The 21348-nt window shown below is 42.6% G+C and overlaps 1 protein-coding gene across 6 annotated transcripts in view; it reads left to right on the forward strand.

Annotated features, from left to right (window-relative positions):
* Positions 1 to 13722, forward strand: part of RAB27B (RAB27B, member RAS oncogene family) — a 188071-nt gene extending 174349 nt beyond the window's left edge. For all 6 annotated transcript variants that reach the window (XM_061614823.1, XM_061614815.1, XM_061614807.1 and 3 more), the window contains 3 exons: positions 3999 to 4102; positions 5397 to 5520; positions 7372 to 13722. In XM_061614823.1, coding sequence (XP_061470807.1) covers positions 3999 to 4102; positions 5397 to 5520; positions 7372 to 7561 — 418 coding nt within the window. In that variant the 3' untranslated portion in view covers positions 7562 to 13722. The remainder of the gene's footprint in view (positions 1 to 3998; positions 4103 to 5396; positions 5521 to 7371) is intronic.
* Positions 13723 to 21348: the final 7626 nt, after the last annotated feature.

Below are 21348 nucleotides of genomic sequence, written 5' to 3' on the forward strand. Positions count from 1 at the left end.
CAACGCTGTCTAATAAGCGGCTAGGTAAAGCAGAAAGATTAGAAGCTGTTGCCGCCGACCTGCTATGGCGTCTGTGCGTCTGCCCCTCCCCGCTATGAAGCAGGGAAAACGAAGCCGCTTGAAAGGGAGCGCGAAAATCCGAGGCGTGGGCCTGAGTTCCGAGCTCCGGTGAAATTCGCCTCTAAGGCTAATGCTGCCGACGCTATGAGTTGCTGACTAGGAGGAACAGTAGCAAATTCGGCTGGGGAGGGAGCCTGAAGAGGCCAACGGCCCCAGGAGCCGTGGGGAGGGGCTGAATGCTCCTCGCCACCGAGAAAAGACACAAGGAGCTTTTTTGTTTTTTGTTTTTTTGTTTTTAAACTTTAAACTTTAAACAGCAGGGGAAGACAAAACATATACTGAGGGCAAGAAACAGCAGAAACCAACAGGTAAGACTTAAAAGACAAACAATACAAGCCTGAACCGACGGAAACAGAGAGGAATCAACCAGATTCGGTGAAGGCAAAAGAGAAAACTGTGGACGGAGCAGGCGCAGACTGGGAACGGACCTACAGTAAAACGTCAGCAGTACTCTTTTGCCTTCAACCACTAGTTGGAGCTAGTTACCCACCTGATATCATCTTTCCACCTGATATCATCTTTCCATGCACAGGAGAAGAACAATTCGTTCATCTGATTGAGCGTGAGTGTGTACATTAGCTTCACCAAGAAGACTGGTGCCCCCATGGCAAATTCTGCACATCTTCCCATCATGGCCATATCACGAAGTGCAACTCATTGCATGGCAGCCCTTTTTCTGCTCCTTTTTGCTAATAAAATTATATTGCAAAAGGGAGACAGGCGTGGAGCTGTTACAGGCACAAAATCCTTACTCCCTGAAGAGTTTTGCGGTCCCTTCCTGGTTTTTGATCTTTACCTGGACACTACCCACACACTTCCAAATTTATTTGTTTTTTAGTGGCCTTGTTCCTACATTAAAGTTAGGTACATTGTGCTATTGATTCCAATAGGACTTGTGCCTGGTAACTGTGTACAGGACAGTAGCACATATGAATCCATCAAGCATTGTGCGACAACAACTATTGTATGGTGGTGTTTTGCTTTTCAAGCGCACTTCAACAGTGATCTGGGAAGTCATTGTAGTGTATGCCGCATCTAAAGGGCCAAGTCTGCTTTACCCTTGATGTGTTTGTCTCTTTTTTAAAAAACTTTGCAATCTTAGCCACATCCACACCATACATTTAAAGCACATGACTTCCTCCAAAGAATCCTGGGAACTGTAGTTTGTTAAGGGTGATAGGAATTGTAGCTGTGTGAGGGTAAACTCCAGTTCCTGTGACTCTTTGGGACAGGGCTATGGAGTCAGAGTCGTGGAGTCGGAGTTGGAAGCAATTTTGGGTGGAGTCAGAGTTGGAGTCGGTAGAAATGTACCGACTTTGACTCCGGCTTCAAAATAAATTTTGATTGACAAATTTTTTAAAATATAAATTCAGAATGTCAAAGAAGCTTCCCATGAAGTCAGCTGTAGTTGAGCATTTCACCATAACTCAAGATGGAAAACATTTTGTGTGTCAGTGTATGACACAGGACCCAGATGAAGACAAATGCTGTGATGCCAAGATCAGTGCATATTCAGGCAGCGATAAAAATGCTCCTACGAGAGCTTCCAATTTAAAAAGACATTTACAACCCTTTCCAGGGCTGTGGAGTTGGAAGCAATTTTGGATGGAGTCAGAGTCGGACAGTAGAAAAACAGAGGAGTCGGAGTGGAAAGTTTGGTGTACCGACTCCACAGCCCTGCTTTGGGAGTAACCATGTGCTTTAAAACATATGGTGTGGATGTGACCATCCTTTATGGAGGAGAAATTGTATCTGCAGTCACCTGTGAAATGAATTGTGTTTGCTGTGATTACATGGGTTGGGAGCTGCTGTTCACTTTGTTGTCTAGGAAGCCGCTTTGTGAGTGTGTCTAATAGATTTAAGAGTCACAAATCAAAATGTTAATTATATAGAACTGCCAGTGTTGTATGTAGCCCCATGCAGAGTAATAGGAGCAACAAAGACCATTCCCTGCTCCCAGGAGTCAAGGAGAATAATCACAGGGGGTTGGAGAAAGGTAGGGAAGAATACAACAATTACACAGAATTATACCATTCAATTAACAAAGAAATACCTTTCAGTTTAACAGGTCATGTAAAGGGTTTTCCATGTTCACTCAAGCTCCAAAATGCCAGGAAGCTACAACTATTAAGGGTCACCCCCTTAACAGATGAATTATTTAGATGGTATTGATAAAGTATGATATCATCTTGTGGTTAGTTCCAGCTTTACCACTACCTTGGAGCTGGACTGGCAGAATGGTGGGCCCAGGTTTCTCAGTTCGCTATCAGTATCTATGCAACTGAAGCTACCATTTCACATTGCAAGTACCCAACTGGGATCCAGTAACATCCACATACAATGACAAGAGTTGAGAGGGACCTTCTCAGATGGTGCTGGCTTTGGTGTTTGCATCATCTTTAAAAGCAAACAGAGAATGTTTTCATTCAAAACTTATTTTATTCATACAGAATTTTAAGCTAATTAATTGATTGATTAAGATGTAGTCAGCTGACTAAGATGTAGCCAATACCTCACAGGGTAATCCAGCATAAATAGTGCTGGTGCAAGAGAAGCCGTTGTAAAGCTCCGCCACATCCCAATTGCCGTTCAGGAGCTTCTGGTTGGCTGAATGCCGGCTCAGCTGGGAGCTGCATACAGGGACCAGAAAGTAAAGCCTGTTCTCCCAAGTTCCCTGACTGGGGAGTGAGCCCTCTCCATTGACTATTGTATTGATTTTCTTAGACTGACCTTTTCCCCAGCATAACCTTTGCCTGAATTGGGACCTGCAGGAGTGCTCCAAACAGGAATTGGATGTGGCCTAAGTACCCTCACCTTGGCCCCTCCCCTGTCCCCAGAACACCCCTTTTTCAGAACTTACACCGGCTTCACTTATGCCGGTCTCAGCTGGGCCGGCTGAGCCCTGGCTAAGCCAGGCTGAGGGATTTAATGCTGGCATAGCCTGGCTGACCCTGGACCCAGCCAGCTCAGCTTGGAGTTTTACAGCATCCAACTCCCCTCAGTAACTGCAAGTTGGATTGCAGCCTTAGTCCCACAAAATGTCTTTAAAAGAGGATTAGACAAATTCATGGAAGACAATGGCTATGTTCTACCTCTACTGTCAGAGGTAGTATGCCGTTGAATACCAGTTTCTGGGAATCACTTAGGGCCTGCTTTTTGGCTTCCTATAGGCATGTGATTGGCCACTGTGAGAACAGAATGCTGGACTAAATGTGCTTTCGGCCAGATCCAATAAAACTTTTCTTATGTTTTTATATATTTAATTGGGTGACAGGCCTAGTAAAGATAAATGTGAGCAACTAGATACTAACAGGGCTGTGACAATTCTATGGAAGTACAGAATGTGGTATCATTCTCAGCTCTCACTTAAACAAAATGACATCCCACTTTCATTGTCATTAAGTCTAGAGTTGTGCTTGAAGGTGTGTTGGTAATGCGAGCTGAAATCTCAGAGGCCTTTGTGGCTTCATTTGCTCATCCCCTTAATAGCAAAATTGGACTCAATTATGCAAATGTGCGAAAATTATCTCAATTTGTGTGAGTTGTACAGGCTTGTTGCAGAGTTTTAAAATTTCTATAGCCATGCCTGTAACTGAACAGATGTATGTGAGCAAATAAGTGTAGCACTGGGGATGCATTGCAGATCACAGGAGGGCTTCTTGGCTTCTCTCCTTGTACAGGACCATTAAAATAATTGTGAAACTGTGCATTTATTGCCTGCTCCTACAAAAAGGAGAGTGTTACATCTTTCCATGATGATTTGTCTTTTGATTTCAACACGATTAAACAATGCGCCAGAGAAATGTTTACCTCCTGTGTCCTCCCCCCCCCCGATCTCTGCCTGTATATTGATCCTTTCACTTTCTTTCTTTTGGCAGATTTAGAAGTCTCACAACAGCATTTTTCAGAGATGCCATGGGCTTCTTGTTAATGTTTGATCTCACCAGTCAACAGAGCTTCTTAAATGTCAGAAATTGGATGAGTAAGTGGCGGGAGCAGCTGCCTCTTGCAGCCTTAAGTGCTTTTAGATTAGACTATATTGCATCTGTCATCCTTCATACAGGGACTACTGCTGTATAAGACAGAATCTTTGTCCGTGCTTGGAATATTGTTTAAAAAGCGTGCTCCACCCTGGCTTTTTAAAAGTGAGTTGGGCAAGACAGCATACAGCAGCCTTCTCTAACCTGCTGCCCTCCAGGTTTGGCCTACAACTCCCATCAAACTCAGCCAGCATAGCCAATGATTAGGGTTGCTGGGAACTGTAGTTGAACAACATCTGAGGGCCCTCATGTTGAGGATGGCTGATGCTGGAGAAGGCTGACATAGAGTAAGGTGCATGTATTAGACACCCAGGGCTCTTGAAAGAAAAGTCCGCCCCCCATTTAATCCAGGAAATGTGAGCCAGGAGGTCTCTGATTCGAATATTGCCCTGGCCACAAACTCACAAGGTGCCACTATAACAGACTATATCTGCATAGAGCTTGGCTGAGATGTTCCACATACAATAACATGGGATGAATGAACTAATTGGGGTTTATTGACTGAGCAGAGACAGTTAAAGATTATCAGGTTTACTAATATGACATAACTAAGCATTCATTCCTCTTCCAGTCTTGCACATGTGTGTGTGTCTACTCTTTACTCTCAGCATATGACAGTCAGTCCCCTTCTGGTGGTGGTGGGAAGGATGGAACTTTCAGACAGGAGCAATTAGCAGCATGCTGCCCTGTATCGCTGCAGCCTCCTTAACCCTCTGGTCCATCTTGTAGGTTTTCTGTAGGCATCTAGCTGGCCTTTATGGGAAACCAGCTGCTAATTGCATAAGGCAAGCCTTTGGTCTGATCCAGTGTTAGTATGAGCCCCTATTCTCTAAGCCTCAACTATCACCATGTCTGTATATGCAATACTGGGATGATAATGTTTGCCTACCTTAACAGGATTTGAAAGGAGTACTGAGACAGTGTGGAGTGTTTCAGCATTTCAAATGCACTGCATGCATGCAGATTATTAATATTTTGTTGCCACTATAGCATAGCAAATAAATTCCATGCTACTTGGCCTTTGTGAATTAAACCTTTTGCCTCTCTAGTTTTATTATTTGTATGTTGCAATGTACCCTGAGGCAGCAAAAATTCTTAATCATTCCATTTCTGTTGCATATAATCTTAACCTTACATGAAGGTCTTGGTGCTTATTATTGAAACAGTTGTTTTTGCTAATCTTTTTCCAGATAGCATTTTCAATATCCCTTACCCAGGCTTCTTTATTTAATTTAGGTCAACTACAAGCAAATGCATATTGTGAGAGCCCAGACATTGTATTAATTGGAAATAAAGCTGACCTGTCAGATCAGAGGGAGGTCAATGAAAGACAAGCAAAAGATCTAGCGGACAAGTATGGGTAAGCCAGTGTTGTCTCAGTTAGTCAGAAGGAATCTGTGGGTAGTATTCAGCACTCGTATGGGTGGTATTCAGAACAGACTCACTGAAGTTAATGCATATGTCTAATTTAGGCGTATTAATTTCAGTGGGTCTACTTTGAGTAGGGCTAGTCAGTTGAGCCAGTGATGGGACAAGGATGCTCGCCCTAAACCGTTGCCTGGAGGCTGTGAAGGGCTGGATGTGGGCGAACAAACTGAAACTTAATCCAGACAAGACGGAAGTACTGGTAGTCAAGGGGAAAACTGCCCCAGGGATAGGGTTGCACTCCCCTTGAAAGAGCAGGTCCGCAGTTTGGGAGTTCTTCTGGATCCTGCCCTGCTGCTGGAATATCAGGTGGCTGCGGTAGCCAGGGGTGCTTTTGGCCATCTCAAAATGGTCTACCAGCTGCGTCCGTTCCTGGAAGCAGCTGACTTGGCCACGGTGACACATGTATTGGTGACATCGAGGCTTGATTACTTTAACGCACTCTACGTGGGGCTGCCTTTGAAAACGATTCGGAAACTACAGTTGGTCCAAAATGCAGCAGCCAGAATGTTAACTGGAGCACAGTGCAGAGAGCATATCACCCCTGTGCTTTATCGACTCCACTGTTTCCAAGCCCATTCAAAGTGCTGGTTTTGACTTTTAAAGCCTTAAACAGCCTTGGACCAGTGTATTTAAGGGACCGCTTATGTCCATATGTTCCTAGCCTGGATTTAAGATCATCTGCCTCTGGTCTCCTCTGCGTGCCTGGAATGAAAGAAGTTAGATTGTCAGGCACGCGGGAGAGAGCCTTTTCAATTGTGGCTCCCAGACTCTGGAATTCCCTGCCCCAAGAAGCCCGCTTTGCTCCCTCCCTGATGGTCTTCCGGAAACTTATAAAAACTGTTTTGTTCCAGAGAGCCTTTGGGAGGGACTGATGGGTCAGCCTGACACTGTTCAAAGTTTTTTATCTTTTATTTTTATCTTTTAAGTTATTTTATTCTCATTCTTTTATATGTGTATGCACATATATACATGTATGTATGTTTGTATGTGTATGCATAATGCATTTTATATGTGTATGCATAATGCATTTTATATGTGTATGCATAATGCATTTTATATGTGTATGCATAATGCATTTTATGTATTTTAATAGTATTTTATGCATTTTAATTTACTGTAATGTTTGTGTTTTTATTGTGTATTTTATTATATATGTGTTTTATTTTATTGTAGCCACCCTGAGTGCTCTGTTGTAGGGTAGAAGGGTGGGATAGAAATATTTTAAATAAATAAATAAGCAATGCATGAAACGTTATGTCCCTTTAATGGAATTAAGTGTATGCTTAGCTTTCCAACTGACATTAGTCAGTTAAAAGTAATGCTGTAAGACTTTACATACATTTTTCTCTCCTGGGATGTGAGAAATATAAAACCAAAAATGCTGAGTTGGTTAAAACTGGAAGTTTGATTAAGGTGCAACATTTTCTGTCTTGCACACCTTGCTTTCCTTTATAATCTGGTGGGGCTGAGTCTTTGTTTTATCTGGTACTCTTAGAACAAGACTCTGCAATAATAGCTTTTTAAAAATTTGGTTTCCACTCTTATTTATGTAGGTGGAAGAGCAGGGCAAAGTCAAGGCCTTTTCAGGCATGCCTAGGAGATCTAAAGACCCATGTTGCAGTTCTGTTGCTGCAAAAGCAAAGCAGTTTGCCTTGAGGGAAGACCTCCTGGGAGCTGTAGATAAGTGGTTTCTTCAAGGAAGAGCAGGGTATACGTTATCATAAATGACTCCCTTTTCAAAATGTACCATCTGACAAAGACTTCTACTATTTTCTTATGTTAGCATCCCATACTTTGAAACAAGCGCAGCTACCGGCCAAAATGTGGACAAGGCAGTGGAAACGCTCTTGGACTTGATAATGAAACGTATGGAACAGTGTGTGGACAAGACTCAAGTCTCGGACACGGCCAATGGAGGAAATTCAGGGAAGCTGGCATCAGCAAAATCAGAAGAAAAGAAATGTGCGTGTTGATTTAGTCCTGCATCCGGAGGAGAACAAACAAGAAATTCTCCTATCAGAAAATGGCAGACCAACCAATTACTAAATTCAACCCTGGAAGCTCCTGTGGTCCATGTGGGGCAGCTGTTGTTGTCTTAAGCAAGGCTGATTATTTCCAATGCTGAGAGAGTCATGCTTCCGTGTTTGCACAGATGCTCTCTTTACAATGGCATCTTCATAGAAAACCCAAAGGCCCTCGTCTTCTCAATACAATTAGGCTAGTAAATAGAGGAAAGACTTGCTTGGGAGAGGATTGTTGAAATGTCAGGAGATAACTTTATGGTAAGACAAGGGGTGACCCTTGTAGGCCCATGCAATCCCTTCTAGTCCTGTTGCCTTCTATTACAGTGTACATTATGCATTTGCTAAATACAATTTATAAAAAGCAAATGAATATTTAGTGTAGCTTATTATAAATGTCTTTGTATTTTTTTAAAATGCCAAGCAGTCATTGCTGTTACATTCAGCTGACTGATGTCCTGAGGGGCTCAGAATATTGGATCCTCTTCCAGAATAAAATTGGGGAACTATGTAACATTGGACTTGATCGTCAAGTGGAATTGGAAGGATGTGGGGGAGAGGAGGAAGATGTTTAGGAATTCTAGTAAAATGCTGAAAAAGAATGTATGCATCCTGCAGTGAACCTTTTTCTCTAAACGAAAAGATACTGTCTGCCCCTCAGATACTCAAGCCAGCATGTAGGCATTGTCTCCCAAGAATATGTGCAGGGGAATTACGAACGCTTTGCCTGGTGACTTTTGAACTGTAATGCTTTAAAGGAGTCTCTTTTGATGTAGGGGAAAGAAAAAAGAAAACACATCTGTTCAGGTCCATATGAATGCAGTTAACTTTTCTAATTAGTTATCTCATTGTGTTGATTTTTATTTTTAGTTTACAAGTGGCTCAATTAATAAATGTGAAAGTGTTGATTTGGAGGATGGAGCACCACAAAACCAAAACCTTGGTAAAATGCATAATACATGCTTGGCACTTTGAAGTATTTAAAATTGGCAAGGTAGGCTTAAGAACAGAGAGGTGGTCATATAAAGGGTGATTCAGTTACTGTAGCTGTACTATCAACTGTTAAGGGCAAATGTGGTAGGACTGTGATGTATTAAAATGTGTCTTCTGAAATTAAAAAAAAATCTGCCATGTTCCTTCTGTTACCCATAATTTCAATATGGTGCCACAGTAAAGTATTTGTTGGTAAAGTCATAGAGCAATATGGCTGCTCCAAGTATGGCCCTGAGGCCAGCAAGATCCCATGGGAGAAGCTGGACAAAAAACCTTGAGCACCATGTAGTCTTTGCATTATCCTTCATCTTGACTAGGTTGGCCCAAGATTTTGTTCTGGATTAATACAGGTGTGATCTCGTGTAGATCAAGGGCAAGATTATGTCTGGGCAGCCCTGTTAATGTAGAATTCTGGACGTGTTAAACATGGAGGGTTGGAAGTGGCATTTAAGAATAATTGACATGAGCAGCTTGACTTGTTTGTCTAAAATCATCTGGGCAGTGGATTCTGAGATGCTCTCTCTGAAATCTGCCCCCTCCATCCCTTACTCATTTAGGGGGCTCAAATGATGCACTCGTGATAGAGGGCCCCAAAATCCTGAAGCCAGTTCATGAACATAATATGATTGTCTGTGTGGAAAGTTGCACTGAAAAGCTTCTCAAGGAGGTAGGAAGTGTGTTCTTGGGAAATTGCAGCTGCTGGGATGCTGCAAATGGGAGATTGTGCCTGACTGCGGCATGCAATTGACCTGGCAAACCATCTGGCAGGATGTCTTCCAGGGGGACAAATATGGTATAACTGAACTGGTAGAGCAGTTCATAGAATTTTGTTGTTTTTTTGAAATTGTACATTAAAGCAAAGGTGGGACAACATACCACGTGCCTAGTGCGTGGGCTCTTAACAGCAGCCTGCTCCCTTTTTGCCTTGGGCCAATAGCCCTCCTTTCCAAGAGCTATTAGCAAGGCTTCTCTAGTATCTCTGTATCTGTTAGGAAGTCCAACATTCTATCTTCTTGCTGTATTTAATATTAAACTCCCTGTAAAATTTGGAGATGTTTTATTCAAAACGAGCCCCCTGTATTTTTAAAACCTCCATATCAAGAGGAATTTTGGCAAGTGTGGCTTCTTTACGGGGACGAGAATCCAGGATTCCTACACATCTCTTACAATGGGGATAGGGAACCTGAACTACAACACGCATCAGTCCCAGCCAGCATGACCCATGGTCTGGAATGGTGGGAGCTGCAGTCCAACAACATCTGGGCCATGGGTTCCCCATCCCTGTTTTAAAAGACGTGGAGAGAAAGGATTTTTTGGCAGGTGGAGCTTACAATTGAAGCTGCACCAGTTGGAAATGTCTTCTTCTCCAACACTCTTCAAATGGTACAGGAACCCTGTATTCTATTGGATTCCAAGATTCCTTACACACTCCAGTTCTACTGATAGAGGAAAACCCATACCTGTATAAGTTTCTGAAACAGACAGAGACTGAACCATATTCCAAGAGGTGCTTTTTTAAAAGTCATGATAAATGGTTTTTTTTTTAAAAAGAAAAAAGATCCATGACTAGTTCCTCTCCCCAAAGGTAGGATCTTTGTTGCCAATGTTTGCTGCTTCAGTAGTACTGAACCAGTCCATGTTATCCCAAGGAATTCTAGCTTTCCACCTGAAGAACAGGAGCAAAGTGCTTGTTTGGATTCAGAATGGTTTGCCTCAATGTCTTGCTTCAATTGGGTGTGTGGGGGGAGAATAGGAAGCTTGGTGTGATCCTGCACTATGAAGGTTGATGCAAGGTATATTTAGCCTCCTTTTCCTGCCATGCTGTGATGATTTCACACCCAAAACATACGACTATTGTTATTCTTCTTTTGGCTTTTCTGCTGAAAAGAGTAGATTTGCAAAATGCAGTTTTGACCTTGGCAATATTCCCAGTTGTGAATACTTTCCCCCAAAATGCATCAATGGCTAGTCCATTGAGTCATCCACTAGAGAACTGGAGCACCCAGTTGTGTAGTTTATGTAATTGAGGGATCCCATGATACTTGTTTAGGGTTGCATTTGATTGGTTCTTGGAAGTTTTTTCTAGCATCTAGGTTGACTGGTTCTGACACTATAAATCCAGTGCTGGAGGGACAGGCACACTGATATTCCAGAAATATGCATGTGTGTTGGCCTGGCATGCATATTTGATTACTCTGTCCACCCCCATTCAAAAGTAGCAAGGACTTAGAGGCCTAACCATACTTGAGTATCATGTAGATGCTCTCTTCCTGCTGCCCCATGCTGGGCTGCCTACTAGAACAACATCTGCCCTTGGCCCCTCACTGTCAGCAGCATCACAGACAGAGTAGTAGTGATAGGACAGCAGCATCACAGCAGGAGTTGTAGTGGTAGGACCCGTGCAGGGAACCAAGGACCAACAACTATCTCAGTCTACTTGTCTGGCCCAGCACAATGCCAATGTGGGTGGATGTTCTATGGACACATGCTCATTTGCCCATACTACATTCTCACTGTTGTGCACACATATTTCCTGACATTGAACAAGATGTAGCAGCTGGCACTGTTGTCTTTCCTTGTGCACACTAGGCCCCTGCATGCATAGGATCAAGATGTTTGAGAAGAATACCCCCCTCTGTTCCTAAGTGATGTGTGTTTCTTAACTCTTAGAAATTAGAACAAGGCTGAACATCTGCAGATATTGGCCACACAGCATGGCCTCATTCCAGCTCTGTGCTAATCCACTACAACAGGGATGGGGAACTTGTGGCCCTCCAGATGCCCTTGCTCTCCCATCAGCCCTAGCCTGCATATGGCCAGGGATAATGGGAGCTGCAGTCCTGCAGTACCTGGAGGTCCAAGGTTCCCCATCTCTGCTGAATCCAAATAGAAGTCTGTTGTGATTGGTATCCTAGAGTCTATATGAGGTTTTCAGCAGTGTCGCTGCTGATTTCATTCCATGTCACATCACTCATCTTTTGTAGTACCTTTCTTGTGATCCCACCTGCCCCTCACTGTGTCATCAGAGCTGGAAGTGAGGGGGAGCAGGAAGTGCAAGGATGATACCAGGATCTGCATATAGGAAAAGTTATCTTGCCCTCGCAGTTCTTACATTGGCTGCTTAACAAAATGAGCCTACATACAATGGAATACTTTAAATAGACCATCTGCAGTTCATTGATAAATAATTGTCAGGGCAATAGAAAAGTGGGTATGAAAATAAAAAGGCACTTCCAGGCTTCCTTCTGCTCTGTTTGAAAATTATGGCTACAACAGTGGAGTCCCTTGAAACGTGCGGTGAATATTTGCAGCAAAATGTAGCTTTGTTTTGTGTGCGTTAGCATGGGAGACATCCATGTTCGCAGTTGACACGTTCCCCAAAGTTGAAAAGTGTCCAAAAGGAACTCCTGAGGCACTTCTGCTTTGCTTTCTTGGAGCACTTTCAAATAATTAGCCAAAGCATGCCCAAATCACCCCTGCAAGATGGTTGCACAAGCTTGACGAGTTGTCGATAATGGCTGAGGAAAGGTGCTCTGTCTGAGGTTTTCTGGCATATCCTTTTGCATACTGCAGCAACATGGGAATGCGCGTCAGTGTGGCTCCATATGAAAGAGCCTTTGTCCAGATAAGTCCTGGAGGAGTAAAAGTGTATCCACTAAGCAGATTAGATGTGATTGAGGGGTGACAGACATGAGGGGCACCTAAAAAAGATATTAGATCAATACATTCTGGGGGGGAAACCCAGTATCTTCTTAAATGTATGTTTGTGGTCTTGTCTAAAGAGCCATGTCTCAGATCTACAAAGACAATGATATGTTCAAACCAATACTTATACCTGGTGTGTTATTGCTGGATATTGTTGGGCTACAACTCCCACCAGCCACAGCCAGCATGAGCATTGGTTCAGGATGATGGGAGTCTCAGCAACGTTTGAACGACAGCAGGTTCCCTGCACCTGTGCTAGAGCTATCACTTGAAGCCTTATGTTCCTAGAAGCAAATTGTGGTCTGGTGTTAAACTGAGCAAAAACTGAAAAAAACAGCTTTGTTCTTCATAACTTCTGAGCAACATTAAGAATGGTGTAGGTCAGATATGGAACCTTTTAGAGTTTTTTTTCCCCCAGGCGCAAGAGTCTTAAATGGTTCTAGCTGCCTCCTCTTAGATGTTTTCCTTTCTCTCTTAATTGTGTTTTATGATGGGAAATGTCTGCCTGTCCTGGAGGGCAAGCCAAGTAAAACATAGTCTGAATCGAGCTGTGTGTACTGCTGTTACAGAAGTGAGGTTAGAAAAGCCAAGGTTTCACAGGGAGGAAGAGGCAACTGCCCTGGTATTTTAGTGGAGTTAGCATTGCACCAGCAAGTAACATATGATAACTCTGTGTATGCTCTGCAAGAAACACACTTCAATTTAACTATGCTGTACTGTGATCTGCCTTCCCCATCTCACACCATCTGTATAGGATAAGGCCTAGATTAGGGTGCAGGTGAGGTGGGGGGTATAGGGAGTCCTGAGAAGTACGTACATTTACATTTTTAAAAAACCCAGACAAACCCATTTCTCTCTCTACTTGTTCAGATGGTATCACTGATGTTCTACACTTAAATTACATACCACCTATTTAAATTTATTCTTTATTTAACATTTCTTTCCTATAATTACCTGTTCTCCCTGTACAATAAGGTTTCAGTGTACATAACTATATAATTCAAGGTACTTTGGTGTATCTTGCCTGAATATATTTATTGAAATGATCCTCTTCAGATTTTGTATCCTTTTGCTTTTCTGACTTAACTCTAGCAACCTTCTAATTGATCAACTGCTTTTTTTTTTTAAGAGTTTCCTCTGGCAAATTATCCAGAGCATGTTTTATGTTGGTCTATGCGGCAGGTCTGTATATGTTATAGATTTATACTCTTGGAACGTGGAAGTTTTGTATTATATGTCTCTTGATAGACTGTAATGCCAGCATCACCATGTCAGTCATTACTTTGTTGTACCAGGATAACTGTGGCTTTAAAACAAAATAGATAGCTATATATATATATATATATTATATACACACACTGTCAAATTTTATTAACTGGTGTCTGGGTTTGTACAATATGGTCAAGGAATGTAATCCTGTGGTTTCATTTCTGCACTGTTCTTTTGAAAATTAAAAGAATACATTTTTAATCAGTAGTAGACTGTTGTGTTGGTGAGCGCAGATCTCTGTGTGTAATAGAGATTGCAATAATTTATACCAGGTGTGGGATCCTCAGGCCCTGGGATCAACTTTATCTGGCCCTTGTCACTCGCTCCAGGCTACACCCCTCACTGGCCTTGCTTTGCACCCCCAAATTGTTCTTGTGTGCCTAGAATGTGTCCTTGAACTCTGATACTGCCCCTTGCTTGTCTAGGTGGAGGACAGAGAGGAGTGTGTAGAAACTAGGCTACTGTAAAAAGCATTTAAGAACCTAATAAGAGCCTGCTGGATCAGACCAGTGGCTCATCTGGTCCAGCATCCTGTTCTCACAGTGGCCAGATATCTATGGGAATGCTGCAAGCATGGCCTAAGCAGAACACTCTCCTTTCCTGCAGTTTCCAGCAACTGGTATTTGGGAGCATACTGGCTCTGACTATAGATGCAGAGCATAGCCATCATGGGTTGTAAACCATTGATTGCCTTATCTCCCATGAATTTGCCTAATCCTCTTTCCCACTCCTGATTGGTTTATTTGTTTTTATGGCCACCTGTTCTTTGGGTAGCTTGCCCAGAATAAAATACAACGGGTTGTATGTATCCGATGCTGCATCGGTGGGGTTCCACGGGTGCAATGGGACTTCCTTTTCCTCTCTTCCCCCTGCATGCTCCTCCATCTTCTCCAGAGGCAGGGCCCATGGCAGGCAGGGCCCAGGTGGGGCACCAGCCTGAGGGCCCACCACCTAACAGAGGCCCACTGTCCCAAGCAGGCCCGACACTATCGCCCATGCTGCCACTGCCGCCCTCCACCTCCCCATCAGGCAAAAAAGCACCTCCTGCTTGCCCAACACACTGCTTCTTTTCTAGGTTTCTAGACCTCTTTACCATTGCCCTTACTACTCACAGGAGCTCACTCCCACTGAGTTGGGGCTTCATGTCAGAAACTGCTTGTTTCTCTGTTGTGCGCATGCCTCCTAAAAGCAGAGTGAGCATTCTCTGTGCATGGAGCTGAATTGGTTGCTCGCTGCAAAGCTACCAATCTTTCCTTCCTTCCAGCCCTGCTCAGAAGGAAGCCTGTTGATCTGCAGCTGGGAGTGGGAGGCTTTTCACTTTTTTGGAGCATTAAGCACATAAACAAGCCACCCCACAAAGTTCTTTTACACAATAAGCTCAGAAGAACTTATATAAAAAGGAGGGGGGAAGATGTAGCACACTTTACACAATGTTTCACTGTGACTCAATGTCTTGTTTTTGCACAAGGTCGGTTGCCATGTTGGCACTTTAAAACAAATAAAAATATTTACAAGCAAAACCCCACCAATTTTTGGTGTCTTAAATTTGTGTGAGTGAGGAAATAACTGGATACGTGTCCTCTGCTTTTTGTCAAAGTTTTTTTCCAAACCTAAGTCTGCAGTATGCTTTTGTCCCTGCCCCACCCCTCAAAAAATGCTACACTAGAAACTCTAGATGTCCTTTTTAAAGTGTTTTCCCTATTCTTCAGTTCTGGTAGAGATACTTTTTAAATGGGAAGGATTTGTACATAATTTGAAGCTGCCTTTTACCAAATCCAACCATTGACATACCTAGCTGCCCACTCCCCAGGCCTGCTTTGAAATTTTTTCATAAATGACGTGGAGTTAGGAGTGACTACTGAGGTGGTCAGGTTTACTGCTGATGACAGTTGTTCAGGGTGGTTAAAACTAAAAGGAATCACGAAGAACTCTAAAAGCATTTCTCAAAACTGACTGAATGAGCGTTAAAATGGCAAATCTCGTTCAGTGTAAGCAAGTGTAAAAAGATGTACGTTAGGACAAAAATCCAAATGGCACCTATATACTAATGGTGCTTGTCACCACCTCCTTTTAGAAAATAAATTTAAACCCCATCAAATCTGCCTGCTTGCAGCCAGTGGTGGTGGCAGCTTTTACCTTGAGTCCTTTTTCCTTCCCCCTCCCTGAAGAGAGAGCAAAGTCCAATTGGATCTTTTCTTCTTCTTTCTGCCTCCTGTATCGCTATTCCCCTCAAAAAGCTATTCTAGGAACCCTACATTTTCTCTGATCTTGAGTTTTGGTATTCCAAATGAGAAGGATTTGCAGAGCCAATCTAGCTCATCATTGTCTAGGCTGACTGGCCGTGGCTTTCCAAAGTTTCAGACAGGAAATATTCTCAGCTCTACCTGGAGTTGCCAGGGATTGAACGAGGGACCTTTTGCATGCTGATATGCACATTAACGGTTTACTTCTAAGTTATGCCTCAAGTTCTATATCTGACAACAGTACAGTCCTATGTACATGTCTACTGAGACAGAAGTTCCTTTGAATCTGATTATTTATTTATTCAGTTTATATCACACCCTTCTTCCCAAAGGAGCCCAGGGTGGCAGGTAAGTGTGCATAGGAAGGCAGATTAAATTATACCTCTGTTATATGGTTGACAAAACAATTATAAAGGCACATAATGGAATTCTAAAGTTTGTGTTGTTTTTCTTTGACAAGTGGTTGTCACATCTGTCAAAATTTGTTTTAGTTTAAAGGGGAGGAGCCAAGATGGAGGGGTGTTATTTAAGAAGGAAAGGATGGGGCCAAAGAGCCCTCTGGTATCCTGTGCCCAGGGGCCCCAAGAAACCTGGAGCTGGCTGTGTCCAGAGGGTCCCCCAACCCTGCAGAGCAGAGGGTGGGGAGGGCTAGAGAGGACAGGAGAGGAAGAAGACATTTTGTGCATGGAAGTCCCTTGCATCAGCAATGCTACAGCATTGTCTCTGACCCACTATAAAAATGTAAAACGCAACACCTTCCTCCTTCAACAAGCCTTTTAAGTAGAGACCTTATCCCAGTCTGCGTCTGTTTTGGAATTTGTTTTTAAGATTTTTAAGGCTTTTTTTTTTTAAAGATGTTTCTAATATGTTTTATTTCAATATTTTAATGTCTGTTTTATGATGTTTCATAGTGTTTTTACTTTTTTTGTTTACAGTTCTAGGCTCCTGCTGGGAGGAAGAGCAGGATATAATAATAATAATAATAATAATAATAATAAAGCAGCCTGTGCTGACTGGATCACTTTAGATGGGGCCTTATATGGTTGTTTCTCCACATTAAAAGTTCCCTGTCCTTAGAAATTGGCATGTCTCCCATTCAGTAGGGTAGTGGCAAATTCAGAAGTACAGGGTCCCTTCATGATAGTCACAGCACGCGCCTTCCCCCTTTTCCCTGGTGGGTTGAGAATGAGATCCTTGTTAATACCTTTTCTCACAGCAACTGACATTCCTGGGAGCCAAAAACCATGAAAGGGGAATCTTAGCTACTAAGAAGAGTTTTTTCAGTGGCTGACTCACCGTCTTTCACTCCAATTGGCAGGAAATGACAAAGAAGCACATTAGAAGACTCTTCTCAGTGGCTTGTAGGATGCTGGAGACAGGGACACTGCTGGGGCCCTGCTCCAAAAACAGAAGGGGACTAAGATCCCCTGAGACCCCAGATGACTACACCGCTGCTCCCGTTCTTCTCCACCCCACTTTCGCATTTTAACCTTGTAGCATCTTTTCTGCCTACCTACCCTTACATAATCTAATGGAGTGGATTGGCTACATTAGGTTATACAGGACCAGTTAGAAAGGCATGGCAAGGCTAGAATCCAAGGGTGGGATACAGAAGCCCTCCCATCCCCGTGGATCCTCCATGGGGGATGGGGTCCCCTCAACCCTCAGATTGATGCCCTGCATCATATTTATACATTGTCTAAAGAGAAGGATTTTAGGACTTTAAGAGCTCATCTTTCATTCAAGGTGGACTTTTACAAACCCCCAAAATACATTTCTGAGCTTGAGTTTGGAGAATTTCATTGACATCTCTAATTCCAACATATTTTTTTCACATTTGCTCTTGCAAGCACTTCAAACAAAACCTAAGGGAAGCAGTTATAAATATTTTAATTTTTTTTGTTATTGCTAAAGTTTGGGCTTTGCGACAAAATTGCTTTTTGTTTTAAACTTGGCTCACTATGTTTGTTTTTTAATGTGTACAGTAGAAGGACGTGGATTTTTGCTTTCCATATGCTTTCCAGCTTCAACTGTGTTGAATGGCAGGCTCCCAGGACTATTGGATGTTATAATTTGCCATATTTCTAATTCCTGGGGTCAGCTCAGCAAGCATCATGCTGGCATTATTTAATAAGTCATGAGCAAGTGTGCAGGAGAGTTGCTCATAAATCTTTAATAATGGTAGTGAATTTAACGCTTTAAATGATCAGAATATGTTTAAAATGTGGAGCATCCTATGTCTTTACTTGCTAGCATCTAAAAATATATGGATGTCTTCGAAAGTGGCACAACTTGGACAACATACTGGATTCAGATTGGGAAATGGTCCAAAGAGGAAAGGGTTAAACATCCCCCCTCCCCAAGCAGAATTATAGCCTTGACTGGCTGCTTTAAGGTAAAAAATTGAAACATCAGGCAATCTGATCATGGAGAGCTCCCACCTGTAGATTAGCCCCAAGTCTAGAATAACATCCATAGTGCAAACCTCTACACCTACTTCCTTGCTCCTGTCAAATCATACCTAGACAATAATTTCTTTTAAAAAAGGGCTGCAAGTTAAAGGACAGTGGTTCATCAGGCACAGTATGGGGAACGTTTTTGAGGAGGTGCACTCAAAAGTCCTTTAGGCTTTGCTGTTTTGTCATTTCAAATGGAGACTGATTAAATAACTCAGTTCTTTTTGGCAAGATGGCAACACGGCTTGTATGGAACCAGCAGAAGCAATGTGGGAAATTTTAACATGAATGAGAAGACAGCAGGCCTGCACAACTTTTGACGGTCTCCAGGTGCTCCTTCGGACGCATCCAAAGGAGTACAAGGTACATAATCCAATTTGCATGGCGTTATAGTTTTCTTAATAGTTGTCTGTCCTGAGCTGCTCTGGGTGTTTGGCATCCTCTGAAGGTGACCACTCAACAGACACACGCCATGTTTTCAGACAAGTCCTTTCCAGAAGTTCTTTATACGCAAGCAATCTACACATGAGGAATAGGGGAGAGCATACCTATCTGTACTTCCACGGCTGATTCTGTCACCTCCATGAGGTGGAGGGCAAACTGCTGAAGCACAGGGCCTGCCGTACGTGTGGAGGCTGCTAGCTTGAGTTTGAACTCTGGAAGGTCAGGGTTCGAAATTGCATGGTGAGCTTCCATAAGTACCAGAGGCTCCCTGTTTCAGCAAGTCCCTCTCCAACTGGTGGGTGACAACAGGGACAGCAGTCAGGGTAGAGACTGGAATGCTCATGCCTGGTTTTCTCCCCCCAACACTCTCTTTCTCTCTCATTGGTTTTACACATAAGTAGAGTGCCTGAAGAGCGGTACAGATATTCTCCATTCAAGGCACTGAAGTTCTTGGAAGAACTCTTGCATGATTTGTTAAAATGGTATCATTACCAGTCTGTAAAGGAAAACTTGCTGGAGCCAATCTGATGTCGAATGGAGCCCCTATTGACTCTCAACAACTGCTGTATGCAGAAGAATGCTGCCTCTGAATTATGGCTCTCTGGAATCTCATAGATCAAATAGGTTTAACAGCCATCATCTATTAATTTGTCTAATGCTCTTCTTGAAATGGGAGATACATTACATGATTACTTCTCAAAAACAGTGGCTTTTGCTGCAACAAAAACTCACCATTTTGTATTTTAAAAATACTGTCCAGGGGACAGTTTTGTTTATTAACATACTTACACCCTGCTTACAAAAAGGGTTTAAATGGCTTTAAAAACAGTACAAATTGTTTAAATCACAATAAACCTATATAATGATTTGGTTTGCTTGGTTAATATGTGCATTACCTGTAATCCTATGCATACTTATTTAGGATTAGGTCCCATTGAACTTAATCTGACTTTCTTCTCAGTAAAGAGAGAGAGAGAGAATAGGATTGGGCTGCAATGGTTTTAGCTCCAGAATTGTATCACTGAAAATAATAATAGGAAATCTGAGCCTAAAGTCCTGCAAAATCCCTTGGCTTGAAATTTGGAATGGGGGAAACCCAGCACACCTTCTTTTGTTATTTATTGGGTAATCTATAAACAGCTTCATACTTGGAATTTCTAAACCATTTACAACATTCTAAAAAATATCACAAATAAATACAAAAAATACAATAAACATTCCACATTTTAGAGCACCACTGAAAGACAAGCTCCACTTAAACATAAGTATAAACTAAACTAATATGTGGGGGCCATACTAACTACTAGCAGATTGAAATTCAGCAAAGACAACCAGTCCCACCCACAAAATATTGAAGCTTGTATTTACTGGTGGCAGCAACAGCACATGCACTTTGGCTACCATCATCTCCCCTTCCTTCAGTTTCATTCTTTGATGAATTACAGGAAACAAGAATGCCAACTACCAGAAGAAGCATTGAAACCAATGTAAAGGCCCCCATATTTGGGTCGCATTTCAGATACTTGCATATCACTGAAATGCCTCCTTCCCAATTTCACTGACTATGAAGGGGAGATGACCAAATGAGGAGGCCATTTCAGCATTAGTAACATAATTTTTTCCCCTTTAGGATGCACACCTTAATGTGGTGAGGGAGTTTGAGAGTGTTGAAGAAGCTAAGAGCAGTGCCGTCAGGAGTCTAGACAAGAGGCTAGACTCCTAGCTGGGGCACCCAAGGCAGAATGGTCAAAGCTGAGACACCAGACTAAGATGCATCCAGACTCAGAGGAAGGCAATGGTAAACCACCTCTGAATACCTCTTACCACGAAAACCCTATGAACAGAGTATCCAAAATGCAAGACGAGATAGTGCTGGAAGATGAGACCCCCAGGTCAGAAGGCACTCACCAAGCTACTGGGGAAGAACAAAGCACAAGTATGAGTAGCGCTGTGACTGATGACGCAGCTGGGTCAAAGCCGAAAGGAAGCCCAGAGGGTGATGCGCACAGATGCGAAAGGAGAGTCCGGAGTTGTACGACACTCACAATAGGAACATGGAATGTGAGAAGCATGAACCAGGGAAAGTTAGAAATTGTCAAGCAAGAAATGGAATGTATCAACATTACAATACTTGGTGTGAGTGAATTAAAATGGACAGGAATGGGACATTTTCAATCAGGCAACTACAAAGTATTTTATGCAGGAAATGAGAAATCAAGAAGAAACGGGGTTGCTTTAATAGTGAGAAGTGATGTAGCAAAAGCAATTAGGAGCTACAACGCAAGGTCTGAGCGAGTGATATCAATGAGATTAAATGGGAAACCTATTAACATAACCATCATCCAAGTCTACGCTCCAACATCAAATGCAGAAGAAGAAGAATTGGAGAGATTTGATGTAGAAGTACAGGAGGAAATTGATCACACACCAAAACAAGATATGATGATAATCATGGGGGACTGGAATGCAAAAGTAGGGAACAAAGAAGAACTAGGAATTGTGGGGAAACGGGGCTTAGCTGATAGAAATTAAGCAGGAGAAAGACTTATTGAATTCTGTGAAGCCAATGATTTGTTTCTTGCCAACACATTTTTTGAGCAATCAAAAAGACGACTGTACACGTGGACAT

This window comes from Rhineura floridana, chromosome 1 (assembly GCF_030035675.1).
Source record: "Rhineura floridana isolate rRhiFlo1 chromosome 1, rRhiFlo1.hap2, whole genome shotgun sequence".
Taxonomy (NCBI): domain Eukaryota; kingdom Metazoa; phylum Chordata; class Lepidosauria; order Squamata; family Rhineuridae; genus Rhineura; species Rhineura floridana.